General features: G+C 39.3%; 1 protein-coding gene across 1 annotated transcript in view; it reads right to left on the reverse strand.

Moving 5' to 3' along the window:
- Window positions 1-770: 770 nt before the first annotated feature.
- npdc1a (neural proliferation, differentiation and control, 1a) overlaps window positions 771-15,057 on the reverse strand; it is a 28,625-nt gene continuing 14,338 nt past the window's right edge. The window contains exons 3-9 of the mRNA XM_069163397.1: window positions 6,634-6,747; window positions 5,239-5,457; window positions 4,733-4,799; window positions 3,345-3,435; window positions 2,855-2,934; window positions 2,600-2,699; window positions 771-2,419 (exon numbers count right to left, since the gene is read on the reverse strand). Coding sequence (XP_069019498.1) covers window positions 2,348-2,419; window positions 2,600-2,699; window positions 2,855-2,934; window positions 3,345-3,435; window positions 4,733-4,799; window positions 5,239-5,457; window positions 6,634-6,747 — 743 coding nt within the window. The 3' untranslated portion in view covers window positions 771-2,347. The remainder of the gene's footprint in view (window positions 2,420-2,599; window positions 2,700-2,854; window positions 2,935-3,344; window positions 3,436-4,732; window positions 4,800-5,238; window positions 5,458-6,633; window positions 6,748-15,057) is intronic.

Consider the following 15,057-nt stretch of genomic DNA (forward strand, 5'->3'; position numbering starts at 1 on the left):
GTATGTCTTATTTATCCAGGACTCCTCTCATATGAAAAAAAGAAAAGAAAAACATCTGTAGAGTTGCTCAATTTGGTTGACCGTTTCACTAAAAGATATCACCAAGGAATCATTGCTTAATAAATTAAAATACTTGTGTATTGAAGCCCCTAATATCAGGTCTCGGTTCATACCCTTTACATGGACAGTATCATGCATTATAAAGTATACAATAAACTACCTATTGGCTTTTTCCAGCTCTCCATTTTAAGTAACATGATCTTTAAACTGAGTGAAATATTTACATCCACGACTATCTTTTTTTCTATTTAAATGTCTTGAGCATCTCTTTATACAAAACATTTGTCAGCTTTAGAAATCTTGTTTTTTGTGGGTTAGAAATGTTTGGCCGCACACTTTTAACTTTTATTGAGTCTTCCTGCTGATTGGTCCTTTAAGATAACAGCATAGATCAACAACTTTTTTTTTGCCATGAAATGCCACAAAAATGATCCCATTCTTCCCCACGCTTTTCTGACATGCTTCCACTGAATTGATCTGAAATAAAACCTTTTAGTTTGTTTTTTCTTCTATGTTATGGCTTAGGGGTTGAGACACTGACCATAGTGTAAGTGTAATGTCCACAGAACCAGTGTTGCATCTCTCCCCTTAATTTTGTTTTGTTTTTGTAGCTTTCACTACCTGATTGAAATTAAATGTAAAAATGAAACTCTTTATTATCAAATGTATACCATGGCAAGCACAAAAATCAAAGGCTAAACCAAATCTAGTTTGTATGTGGTAAAAAGTTTTAATTCCAATCCTTAGTCTGCATGTACAAATGTTTATAAAAAGTGAACATGATCACTCTTTGTCTGTCCATTTTGCAGCACAAGGTTCACTTGGGACCGATAAGGTGGGCAATACAAGATAGTGATGTTTAAATCCTTTACATCCATCAGTACAACCCGTCTCCAGAATGCCATTCAGAAGTCAATTTTACTGTACATCCCTCCCGGGGCCACAGGATGCACACACGCAGGAGGCAGAATAACTCATGTTAGCATTGCCATGACTCAAACACAGTACAGTCAAACCATGCAACGGACATTATCAAACACTTCATTTTCACCGATAATGAATATATCTATATCATCTTAAAATCTTTATGAGCAGCTTATATGACAATAAGTAAAAGTAGCAGTGTTTTTTACAGCGGTATCACAAAAATGTGATGTTCAGTATTTCCTGGGTATGTGTGAGGGATGTGGTCAAGCCACGAGTTTTGAGTGACAAGACAAGGAAGTAGCGATTGCTTAGCTAATGTATATGTGTCTGTGTGAGACGTATTTTCCGCTATTGTATCCTGTTCTTTGGAAATAGCTGCAGAAATGTAAGAAAGTAACAAAAGTGGAGGGAAAAAAATCTTAATGTAGAGTTTGACATGTAGACAGGACAGACACCTAAAAGGACATACTGTATCTAGCAGGACTCAAAACCTCACGTTAACAGACAGGGTCGCGCTGAAACAGTGATAGAAATAACTTAACAAGGAACCCAACATACATTTGTGGTATTAAAAGCCATATTGGGTCAGTTATATTAAAGGGCAGACAAGAAAACATTTTTTTTTTTTTTTTTATCACCTCATTCTCTGCCAGAATCCTCAATTTTTATGCATGCAGAGTGTGAGATCAGATCTTTCTTTCAGGGAAGTGGCTTGTGTGCATCTGTATGAGTGAAAATGTGAGTGTGTCTGCGTCTGTGTCTGTGTCTCTGTGTGTGTGTGTGTGTGTGTGTGTCTGCCAGAATCCTCAATTTCTATGCATGTGGAGTGTGAGATCAGATCTTTCTTTCAGGGAAGTGGCATCTGTATGACTGTGAGTGTGAGTGTGTCTGTGTCTGTGTCTGTGTCTGTGTGTGTGTGTGTGTGTGTGTGTGTGTGTGTGTGTGTGTGTGTGTCTGCCAGAATCCTCAATTTCTATGCATGCGGAGTGTGAGATCAGATCTTTCTTTCAGGGAAGTGGCTTGTGTGCATCTGTATGACTGAAAGTGTGAGTGTGTCTGTGTCTCTGTCTCTGTGTCTGTGTGTGTGTGTGTGTGTGTGTGTGTGTGTGTGTGTGTGTGTGTGTGTGTGTGTGTGTGTGTGTGTGCCAGAATCCTCAATTTCTATGCATGCGGAGTGTGAGATCAGATCTTTCTTTCAGGGAAGTGGCATCTGTATGACTGTGTGTGTGTGTGTGTGTGTGTGTGTGTGTGTGTGTGTGTGTGTGTGTGTGTGTGTGTGTGTGTGTGTGTCTGTGTGTGTGTGTGTGTCTATGTGTCTATGTGTATGTGTGTCTATGCACATATGGAAAGTGTTCAGCATTCACTTGTGATTCCCCTGATAATTTATGGTTGAGTCATCAAACAGCGGGTTCTTCACTTCCATCTCTCCAGTCTGTTGAGGGAGGGTAGAAAATGGATTAGCAGTTGTGTAAAACAGGAATGAGAATTGATTAGTCTTGTAAATGAGTGCGAGTGTATGTCTCTGTTTGTGTGTGTGTGTGTGTGTGTGTGTGTGTGTGTGTGTGTGTGTCTCTGTTTGTGTGTATGTCTCTGTTTGCGTGTATCTCCCCACCGGTGCAAGTCCGGGACACTCATATACTGTGAAGTCTCCTCCCACTTCTTCCTCATCTGATGGGACCGCAGTTTCATGGACTTTCTGTTCGGGTTTGTGACTGAAGAAAAGAAAAAAAAAAAGATGCTTGGGTTGAGACATGGGTAACAAAGTCAGAGGATGTGGTTGAAAATGTATAAATAAAGACGATAAGAAAGATGTAAAAGGAGGGAGTGGCAGAGAGACAGTAAAGAAAACAGTAGAAAGAAAACTTACTTTCCCATTGAGAGCATCTGCTGTTTTTGATGTTGATAGTGATACATTTGAGCACTTTTAGCCAGAGTCTTATCTCCCATCTGAGGACAAAACAGGAGAGGTAAGGGTGGGTGACACATTTGAAAACAGAGGTCTGTACATAATAATATATAATACATAATTGTATATAATATATATAGATATATAATGTACTGTATAAACTGTGCATTTTATATTTATATTTTTACTGCTATTTTATTGCTTTTCTATTATTATATTATATTCTATTCTATTATTTTATTCTATTATTTATATTATTATCTTATTGCTTCTGTATGCTGCTGTAGCGAAAAAATTTTCCCCTCGGGGATTAATAAAGTAAATACCTACCTACCTACCTACATGGTGCACTGTCATAGGACTTGTGGTTACTGCAGAAAAAGAAGTGAGAAATCGAAACAAAATAGGCTCTAACAATAGCAGCAAGGCAAAGACAGAGATGTGCGCTTACCGAAGCACCGTTGGCTTTGGCATTGGGCATGCCTGTCCCGCTGAATGCAGGGTAATCCACTTTCTTAGCGAGACGGGATTCTTTCTGCAACCTGTGGGGGTGCAGCATAAATCTCAGTCTCCTGCAATACTGCTTCTGGCATTTAAATAAAGTACATAGATATGATACACAAACAGCCAATTGAAGCAGGCTTTGATTGTAAGGTCATGTAAAAGAATCATAGAAAGCCCACCATGTCTTTAATTAATCAGTTCAAGTGATGTGTGGAATATCTTTCAAGTTAGAGGCAAGTGAAATGAAATCCATACAGAGAAAATGATTTAGATGTGAGTTTTAATAAATAAAACTAAATAAAAATAGAGAATTAAAGGTCCTAAATATATATAGCACTTTCAAAGGCTCCACCAGGGTTAGATACAACTTTTAGGTTAGGTTAGGTTAGGTAGTTACTTTATTAATCCCCGAAAAAATTTCCCCTCGGGGATTAATAAAGTAACTACCTAACCTAACCTAACCTAACCTAACCTAACCTAACCTAACCTAACCTAAAAGTTGTATCTAACCCTGGTGGAGCCTTTGAAAGTGCTATAAAGTGTGTTTTATTAGATTTACTGTATTCGCCTCTTCCTCTGATGTGTAACTAAATCATACAGAAGTGCTGAAGCAGATTTGTTTCTGATGTCTTTTTGCTGTAGATGCCAATTTACTGAATTAATCTGATAAAACCCCGGGAGGCAACACAAGTGGAAGGCCGACACCTCCTTATAACGCTGTGTAATTAGTCACTGCAGATAAACAATGGGATGTACACGCCCATTTAAACTACATGATTTTCTAATCCAATCAAACAGTACAAACTCTGCATGTACTTTTGTGCGATAATTAAGAGAACAAATCAGAGAAGAAAATCACTTTTGATTGAAATGTGTGCGCATTATATACAGTATAATAGTTGTGTATATTGTTTGACTGGTGGCCACTTTAGTTCTACTTGACTGATTGAAACGTTGAAAAATACCTGGAAATTAAATAGCAAATAGGAGTGCAGGTTTTTTTTATTGATCTATTGGCAATAATAACTAACTAGTGTTTTATGTAATTACCTTTTTGTACGGAATGGTGCACGTGTACTAAAATAATCGAACCCAAATAACCCTGAAATATTTCTATCTCATGCCTCGTAAACCATTAACATTGTCTACCCTGCTGTTTGTAGATACGTCATTAGTGAAAGACTTTAAAGTGAAAGAACCCACTAACACAGCTTAAAATAGGACTTTTGTATTGTGTTTAATTTGTACTATAAAATAGCGTAGTTTACTAAATGGCAAAAATACTAAATATAGCTTTATAATGGTTTACTTGTGATTTTCTGCATTTGCACTTACTTGATGAAACAGACGGTGGCCAGGATCATTGCGACTGTGCCCACCGCTACACACAGTGAGATCAGAACTGCAGATTGACACAAAGAAACAGGAAAACAAAGGGGAATAGAGTCTGTTAGAGTGAAAGTCTGATAAATACCCCGGTAAATATTTATCATGGATGCCAAATTTACTTACACTTCAGTTCATTTGCTAAATATAAGTTGTTGTGGTCATCGATATCATATGAAACATAAAGGGAACAGACACTCTGGGATAAAAGCAATGAACAGTTCTATTGGAACATATACAAAACAAAGTGATGGCAAACGTCCGGCAGGCAGATATCAAACTGATTGATAAGATTCACATGACCCAAATTTGAACATTATCTGATGACATCCTTATCATGCACCCAAAAACTGAATTTCCTGCCATCCGATAAAAGGTGTTTTTCCCTTTAAACTGCGACACGCATCGGGTCTGTTAACACCGCTGTGTGCTGAAGACATGAAGGCCATACTCACTGACAATAATGCTGTCTTTCCGGGGTGCTGGCACGGCTATAGGACCGGCTCGGCCCTTGTCTCCGGTTGTCCTGGGCTGCGGGGTCGGTGTGTTTTGCAGGGCAGTGACTGCAGGGCGTGGAGCCGCAGTGGTGGTATGCAGGGCTTCATCTGAGAGATGGCTCTGGTTCTTCTGTTCGTGTTTGCTGTTTTTGACATTTGTTTGAGAGGTGATGGCAGCTGGAGACAGACAGAGCAGAACACACAAACAGAAATGGAGTCTTAATTGAAGGCTACGATAAAGGGGAAAAAAAAAAAAAAAGCAGGAGATGATGTGTGTTGATTATATACAGTGGTGTGAATTTTTTTTTGCCTCCTTCCTGATTTCTTATTTTTTTGCATGTTTGTCACACTTGAATGTTTCAGATCATCAAACAAATTTAAATATTAGTCAAAGATAACACAAGTAAACACAAAATGCAGTTTTTAAATGAAGGTTTTTATTATTAAGGGAGAAAAAAAAAATCCAATGGCCAGACATTCTCCTTCAGGATGTTTTGGTAGACAGTAGAATTCATGGTTCCATTTATCACAGCAAGTCTTCCAGGTCCTGAAGCAGCAAAACAGCCCCAGACCATCACACTACCACCACCATATTTTACTGTTGGTATGATGTTCTTTTTCTGAAATGCAGTGTTACTTTTACGCCAGATGTAATGGGACACACACCTTCCAAAAAGTTCAACTTTTGTCTCGTCAGTTCACAGAGTATTTTCCCAAAAGTCTTGGGGATCATCAAAAATGAGACGAGCCTTAATGTTATTTTTGCTCAGCTGTGGTTTTCGTCTTGGAACTCTGCCACGCAGCCATTTTTGCCCAGTCTCTTTCTTATGGTGGAGTCATGAACACTGACTTTAACTGAGGCAAATGAGGCCTGCAGTTCTTTGGATGTTGTTGTGGGGTCTTTTGTGACCTCTCAGATGAGTCGTCGCTGCGCTCTTGGGGTAATTTTGGTCGGCCGGCCGCTCCTGGGAAGGTTCACCACTGTTCCATGTTTTCTCCATTTGTGGATAATGGCTCTCATTGTGATTCGCTGGAGTCCCAAAGCTTTAGAAATGGCTTTAGAGCCTTTTCCAGACTGATAGATCTCAATTACTTTCTTTCTCATTTGTTCCTGAATTTCTTTGGATCTCGGCATGATGTCCAGCTTTTGAGGATCTTTTGGTCTACTTCACTTTGTCAGGCAGGTCCTATTTAAATGATTTCTTGATTGAGAACAGGTGTGGCAGTAATCAGGCCTGGGTGTGGCTACAGAAATTGAACTCAGGTGTGATAAACCACAGTTAAGTTATGTTTTAACAGGAGGGGGCAAACACTTTTTCACACCACTGTATTATTCTGTTGCAGGGTTCTTACCAGGCTGTTTGGATAGCTTTTTTGGTGGTTTCCCCTCTGACACTTGCTGTTTCTCGATGACAGAGTGAATGAAATCAATTTCTTCTTCCAGGTCAGAGTAGGTTGTCATTTTCCCTAAAGAACAGACAGAATTCATGAAAATTCATGAATGAAACTGGCTTCACAGGCACACAAAACTGTAAGAATCACACCGACAGTCAAGTATAGTAAATGAAGCACCTTAACTCGTGCATATAATTACAAATCAGATAGTAACCACTTACAGCAACGTCATATGGATAAAAAGCATTGTTACCAGGGCAAAACACAACTTCAAACAGAGTAACTGCACTTTATTTGTGTATTTTCTCTGAAAAGTTTGATTCTTTTCATAATCTTATTCTATGAATTAATTCACAACTGAGAAACCGGATCACGTATTTTATTTTCTTATTTGTGATCCCAAAACACTTTGGCTTTTTCCATCTGGAAAATGTAATTTTTAAGCTGCTGCAGTGGTGTGACTTGTTGTGTGCATAGTCAGAGAGGGCATATATTCGGCCTGCATATATGAATTTGCATGTGTTTTCAGGATTTTGCCTCTGAAGTGGCGAACAGGGAGTGTGCCTGCGTGTGTTGTTTGTTTGGGGGAACTGGTACAAAAGGAGACAATGCTGAACTGTTGTTAACAGCTCTTCAGACCAGACAGTGAGACACATTCCTGCGGGACTGCTGAAGACTCCAGGACGACCAGGGCCTATAGTGTGTGTGTGGCCAGGGGAGGAAGCACGGCAGGGGGCAGGAGCAATCAGCCAAACTTTGAGTCACTGACTTACAGTTGCTACATTCACAATAGATCCCTTAGCTCATTGCTAATGGAGGTGATCAAAGTGTTATTTCCCTCTATCAAGTTTCCTTGCAATATATCAAATAGGAAATTATAGCTGTTGGAACACAAAGATCAGAGAAGGCACAAAAAAAAGACCAAAGGTGATTGCATGAAATGAAAATTTTTAAGATTATGCCTCAGAGGATTATATCATTATTCAACATCCAGGATGCCAGTACTTGGAACAATTGTTTTGCATGACATGCATGTTAAAACGATTGCGAGAAAAAAAAAAAAAAAGACCAGCACCAGTATCTCAACAAATGTGTTATTCCACCTACATCACATTAATGATTACAGTGTCAGTCTCACTCCAGAAGGCTGGCCATCTGGCTGAGCCAATGTGTATGATATGACATGCTAGCACTTTCACTGCCTGCTTTGTTGTTTTCTTACCCCCCCACCCCCCACCCCACCCCCTCCCCCCGTCCACTAATGGCCATTTAGTGCACTCCATAGCAGGTGTCTGTGGAGGCGGGATGCACCATCTGTACATTGCAGGTGGTTGGGAGCACCAACTGTGCCTGTGGGCTCGCCAGCGGCGTGTGGTGATACAGGTTTAAGTTTTAGAGGAGACATACAAAAGAGATTTGTTGTTGGTATTTCTAATGTGAGGTTTTCAAAATATGTTAGGACCCCACCTCAGCCAGAGTTTATAGTTCACCTAAAAAAGTGGCCGCTGATTGTCACACACTCAGTAAGCATGCACACCTCTCCTTGCATAAGAGAGACTTACCACTGGCTTGATAATGACCCATAACCTCTTGTGAGCACCAGGGGGGCGGTCGGGTACAACAAACAAACACTAAACACCTCGACAGGGACTGTGGGTCACACACATCTGTGCTGTTTTCTTTTCCCACTTAAAAACCATTCACATTTCTTCCTCCCTTCACCACACGCGTACACACACACACACACACACACACACACACACACACACACACACACACACACACACACACACACACACACGCTCCCTTCCCCCTCTTATTCTCTTTTTAAAAAATACAAATCAGACTGACTTATCAGATTAAATTTGAGTAGAAATGGCAAAACGTACTGTAATGTAATTAAACAGTGTATCCCATTTACACTAAAACAAAGGCTAAAAGAGGAACCTAACCTTTAAAGAATTCAAATACTTTTAAATGAAATTTCGTGTGTCTGTATAAATTATACTGAGTGATATTTTGCAGCAAAACATGATTAAAAGAAAACGGGCAGAAATACTGAACATACCAAAGCAAAGAAAGGTTCGAACAGGAGGTTATTAGCAATATCTGGTATCTAATCTGTGGTTCTGCTCAGCAAACGGGGCAGCAACTATATATTTTTAATTTATGTGTAATCTGTCGATTATTATCTTGCTTATTAATAATTTTGTTTGATATGTGAAATGTCAAAACAGCCAAATTGCCAAACTGTTTTGCAAACAAACAACCACAAACAAATGCTCCCCAAAAAATTAAATCTGACTTAAATCAACAGCCATAAATTAAATTGATATTGTGTCAATTAAGTGAGTTAAAAAAAATAATTTCTGAATTCCAAACCTATTTTGATTTGTGACCGTACTTAGAAGTAGAAGTACAAGTTGTAACTGAGTTCAGTGCCTCCCTCCTCACAGTTACCTTCCAGTATATTATTGATATAATAATCAGTGTGTTGTGTTGCCATCTAGTGGCTCATTAAATAAATGGAGGTGGGAGACAGACACATGCTGTGTTCCAAATTATATACTTTCCTTCGTACACTAACAAAAAGTGTCGGAATTTTGACAGTGTCATGTTGTTTCAAATCGCACTCTGAACTGAAATAACCTCAGCATGTGAAAACATGTGAAAGCATGTGTCCAGAGTTTCACAACTTTTGGACTGTTTTGAGTGCATCGTCTGGGTTCTTGTAGTGCACTGCATGGTTCTGTACTTGACAGTGTGAACGCATCGATGCACTCAAAATACTGAGTGTTAGTACACAAGTAGGTCAGTCTGACTGATAGTACATTGTCAGATTCTCTGAAGAGCCGGGACTCTCAGCAGATTTGACAGCTAACATATAGTCTCACATCTTTTGAATTTACATGCTCTTTAGAGTGTTTGGACGAAAAGGAGGAGAGGAAACAAAAAGGTCACAGTTTCATCAGACACTTTATAAGGTAGACTGTTTTAAGAGTGAAGGAGTGGTGCTCAATTAAAATGTCATCCTGCCTGTGAAATTTTCAAGTTGTGTACCTTACAACTGCGGCCGTGAGTCACCAAGCCGCCTGCTATAAAAAGTTAGTAACAGCTGAGCGTTCAGCTTTGAGTCGGTGCATAAAATCTGACTGGCAATATTCGAACCCGATAAACAGTCCCACCTGTCTTTCATCCACTGTTTTCAGATACGAGTACATCTACAATAGAAACAAAAAACAATACAAGCCTAAAAAGCCTGCAATACATATTCAGGATGTTTGACACTTGTTTTTCTCTTAGAAATGAGATCAGTTGTCAGTATCTACTTATAAACACATCATAACCCCTTAATTTCTAGAATAGTCCAAATCAACCAATTCAAATCAACAAGTATTAATATTAATGCTAAAATGATCTGAGACTATTTAGGTAAAGAAATATACCTAAGCAAAGAAAAGAAATCTGCTATATAACAAACAATAGATACTGTATGTTTTAACAGGAGGGGGCAAACACTTTTTCACACAGGGCCATGTGGGTTTGGATTTTTTTTTCTCCCTTAATAATAAAAACCTTCATTTAAAAACTGCATTTTGTGTTTACTTGTGTTATCTTTGACTAATATTTAAATTTATTTGATGATCTGAAACATTTAAGTGTGACAGACATGCAAAAAAAAATTGGAAATCAGGAAGGGGGCAAACACTTTTTCACACCACTGTAGCTATCTTCATTTTGTCTTTCAGATAACGTCAGTGTTTTTCCTCATTTTTATTCAGTTATTCTCTTTATAAAAACAAATGCAGCTGTAATATTTGTTGACAGAAGGTGTTGATTGTGTCGAGTTGCAAAAACCATAAGTTTTTGTGGCCTGGTACACTTGCATAACATCCCACACATTGTTAAATATGTAAACAGTCTACAATAAATGTTACATTGGAGCTATGTGACTGATAAGTTTTTAAATAGTGGAAGTATAAATGGTGGAATTGTCATTAACAACCATAAATCTATCAGATGATGAGTCATTTCAGTTGGTTAAATGTACAATGCTTTGTTATAAATTCATTTTATAATTGAAAGGGTGTAAAACAATGTTTATAGCCGGGTTAGTAAACTGAAATAGCAGAAGAACTCTCCATTAATTTTGTTTTCTAACCTCATGTTACTAAAGCAAACTGCTGCAGGTTATTTGCTCGAGTTTCGTGTCGCTCCAACAGCTGTCAGTGTGTCTTTCTCTTTTTGTTTTTGACCGCTTCATTTTCTATTACATAATATAAAGAGATACAAACATGAATACAGAAATGAGGGATTCCAGTATATGTGTGGATGGAAATGCGTGAGAGACAACTAAAGGAGGAACTCTGTAAGACATCCGAACAAACACCACATGCAGACGGCCCTGCCTTTAGCACATACACAATTTGGCCATTTATAAAGAATACATACCAAGTCTGTTTGTGCCTCTTCTTGTTCCGAGGACATGGGTTTGAGCCATAGTGTGTGTTTACCAATGGCAGTGCACGCCTCCATGTCAAATACAGGCAGGTCCTACTTACAATAAAAAGTGCTGCCTGCCTCTACTCTTCACTTACTGTGGGTGCTCATCCACTCTCAGTTCATGATGCCAAATATTGAAAATTTCCGACAGAGAAATCTTCCAATGAGAACAACAGCAGAAAAAACGAAAACATCACCAGCAAGAAAATACAAGAAAAGAAGAGCGAGGCCAGAAAAGTGTAGTAATTGTGATTTGAGAAAAGAGTAGTATCGATTCATCTTACAATAGTAGATGTGGTCAGACTGCAGTGACTGGAATGGGAAGATAATCACACCCATAATGAGGATAAGAGCCATGACATTTCATGGAAGAGAGAGTTTAAACAATAGCCCTGCCATCAACTATTATTTTGAAGAATCATAATGTCGTCATACAAATAATCTGCGAACTGACCGGCTGATTTAACTGGAAAATCTGTCTGAAATGTATTTAACATTTTTGTCCGGAGTTGATACACAGACTCATGCAGATAGTGCTCTGAAAGTCTAGTAGTTAAGGACAAAAAGTACCTTAATATTATAGTGAATATTATATATATGTGAATGAATATGGAAACAAATTTTGTGATCAAACCAAGACCCTAATATCTGCTTACAGTAGCTGTCAGCCCCATTAAGGCTAAAGTATGGTGTGGTGGTAGGGCGAGGCTTTCAGTAGCCTCACACATGACTTCCAGGACTTTGAATGTGATGCAACTTGCTGAAGGCAGACAGAGAAGGCAAAGACGAAGATGAAAGTGGAATTCTGTCATCTGTTTTCTACAGACAGTTGTGTAGTGGTGTGTGTACTGGTGCTTTCATACATACATCATTTCTGAGCTGAATTGTGCATTTTTCCCCCTCACATAAATAGAGTAATATAACAGCTTCTGAAGCTGCTATTTGTCTCAATACATTCTGTACAACTGTGACTGAATTTAGAAACAAACACAGTTACAGCAGCAGAATTTCAGTTTTGAAACTGCATTTTTTTCATGCTTTTAGCGAGCACTCTAACATTTGAGATAATTAGTTGTTTAGTCCTGAAAACACAGTCATCACATTTGCTGAAGTGACAACAGAGTGACTTCAGAGGCACATTTTGCCGTAATGCTGCCAAACTACCGAGGTAGCGGCTGTGCGTTTGCGTGTTTTGATGCATTATGGGAAGTGCACTGCCCCTGACAAACCGAATAAGCCAAATACTGTAGACTTACTGAGTGAATGAATGAAATTGTCATGATTTCATCCGTCCATTTAAATCTTTCTTGTGTGTTTGTGTGTATATGCATGCGGGCTCGGTGGGAGATCACTACGTTCTTTAGCCTCTCTCGGGTTTATGTAACCACTTGAGGGAGCTTATAGGCCTACGATGTACCAGATTTATGACGGCACATACACGTGCACGCACAACATGACAGAGAAACGGAAATAAAGATACTATCAAACATCAAAATACAAAATAACTGTTCAGACTTTATCGTCATACGAGTGGCCTGCAAAAAAAAAAAAATCCTTTCTTCCTCTGCATGATGTGACCTTTCTTTCCAACACTGTACGTCCTCACACTCATCTCTTTCTCGTGTTTACTTTCACCCTCTGATGCTACCGCCAATAATTTGAGCCAAGTTCATCCTGGATCCTCTCCTGACGCAAAACCATTTGAATTATTAATCCTTCACAAAACACACATGCCCGCCAACACACACACACACACACACACACACACACACACACACACACACACACACACACACACACACACACACACACACACACACACACACACACACACACACACTCTTATGGGGAAGCAAGCCAGTTTGCTTGAATATAAACATGTTTCTCTTTCACTAATTTCTGTTGCACCTTCTTGAAAGATGGTGTGTGTGTGCCAGCACTGCGATGCCACGCCGTGGAAATCAGGAAAATAAGATTTATTTTCACAGTTTGGCTCTTTCATTGAGTGATATTAGATTCTGTGATGGAGATGAAGGGCAACAGAGAGAAAGAGAGAGAGAGAGAGGCATGTCATCTCAGTGATGAAGGCCGCCAGCGCGGGGGCGGTGTGTGTGTGTGTGTGTGTGTGTGTGTGTGTGTGTGTGTGTGTGTGCGTGTGCGTGCGTGCGTGCGTGCGTGCGTGTGTTGGTGGGCATGTGTGTGTGAGTGAGTGTGAGAGTTGCAGACACAGCAGGAGTTGGGGCGGATTAAAAAAATAAAAAATAAAATAAACAGCGGCTCAGACTGCACCATAGTTGTCAGAGATATGTGGTGGGAGAGACAGAGGGAGAGCAAGGACAGCAACAAGGGTGTTGTAGAGAAGAGACAACAGCCGAAGAGAAATGGGACACTGACAAAGCATGAATGTGGAGTGAAGATATTAAAGGAAAGAATGACAGTGACTCAGTCAGTACATTTTCACGAGAAGCAATTTTTGTAGACGTCATTTAAACCTGATGCAGGTTATCTAACTGGAAGTGAGGGGTTCATTCGAACAAGCAGAGCACGGTCATTCATCAAACTTCAGTTTACGACGGTCAAGCTCAATCTTTGCTGTGTTTTAACTCGGCAAAAACACAGGTCATGAAATGTGCCACTGTGTTTGCTGATAGAGTGTACACATGACCAACAGTGGTCATATTCAATTACTGTCCCTCTATCAATTCACCTCCATTCAACTACTATTACAATTAATTGATCAATCATTTTACAATTTAGAATTTTTCATACCCTCGAATTCCAACAACTAATTGATTGATAAACAACTAATTTCAGCTCTTATTCTAATAGAAGGAATGCTTGCTTTAATTCTTTAGTTTGTCACTTTAACATATAGATTAACATCAGTTATATTCAAGTCCTTGCCAAACAAGTTCATACAATGCTGATTAACATTAAGCATCAAGCCTAACATCCCCAGATAAATCTTTCTGTATTTCACAGTTTTTAAATCTGGTGTCTGGTGAGACATCCCCGCTTTGGCCAATAAATCCATACTGGGCATGCTTTATGGGCAGAGCACGTCCAAAGTCTAAAGTGGGCGGGGCCATCTTATAGTTTAGCTTCATGCTAACTTGAATGGGATAAAATAATACAATTGTGCGGTTATCAATCTGAATTAATTAAATTCTGATCATTTTGCAGGGATTGTGACTCTCAAAACAATTTATCTTCCATTTTAAAGCTGAAGCAGTAGCGATGGACTACACTACGGCGGAGCCTATGACGTAAGCACGTGTTAATCATGTTTTTTCTAATACTCTCACTGATAGAAGGGGGGGGGCATGATGGGTTTAATTTGAGCTGCACAGTGAAAACACCAGGGTTTAAATCATAGACTGTAATTAAAAGTGGACATAGCTTCTGGGTCTGAAAAATGAGGCCAATGTGAAAGTGATAAAATGCAATACCACTGAGGGCTGCTAGGGGCTGGCTCCAAAAGGACTCCAGCTCCGTAGACTCCCATTCAAATTCTCTCATTAAAACCAAAGTCATAATGATGCCGTTCACGAAAGTCACTCCTTCTTATTAGTTTTCTGGCAACCCATTTTAAAAATAATCCTGTCATTAATTAGTAATAGGTCTTAAAAAGTAGTATGTTTGGGGGCATGTCTGTTTGATTGACAGGCCAGTGGTGCTGTCAGGTTAACAGGTGGGCGGGCATTGTGTCCTTGGGTTTCTAGTAAGATCAAGAAAGATCCATTGCTCGCTCCACCTCAGCTCGTCCAAATATGGTCACTTCTGGCTCCAAAGTAGCAAGATGGCGACAGCCAAAATGAAGAACTCGAGGCTTAAAAACGGCAGTTTTACAAACCTATGGGTGACGTCATGGTTGATTGC

The sequence above is a fragment of the Embiotoca jacksoni genome, unplaced genomic scaffold (assembly GCF_022577435.1).
Source record: "Embiotoca jacksoni isolate LCO1_2020_lvr unplaced genomic scaffold, fEmbJac1.0.p SCAF_10, whole genome shotgun sequence".
NCBI lineage: Eukaryota > Metazoa > Chordata > Actinopteri > Embiotocidae > Embiotoca > Embiotoca jacksoni.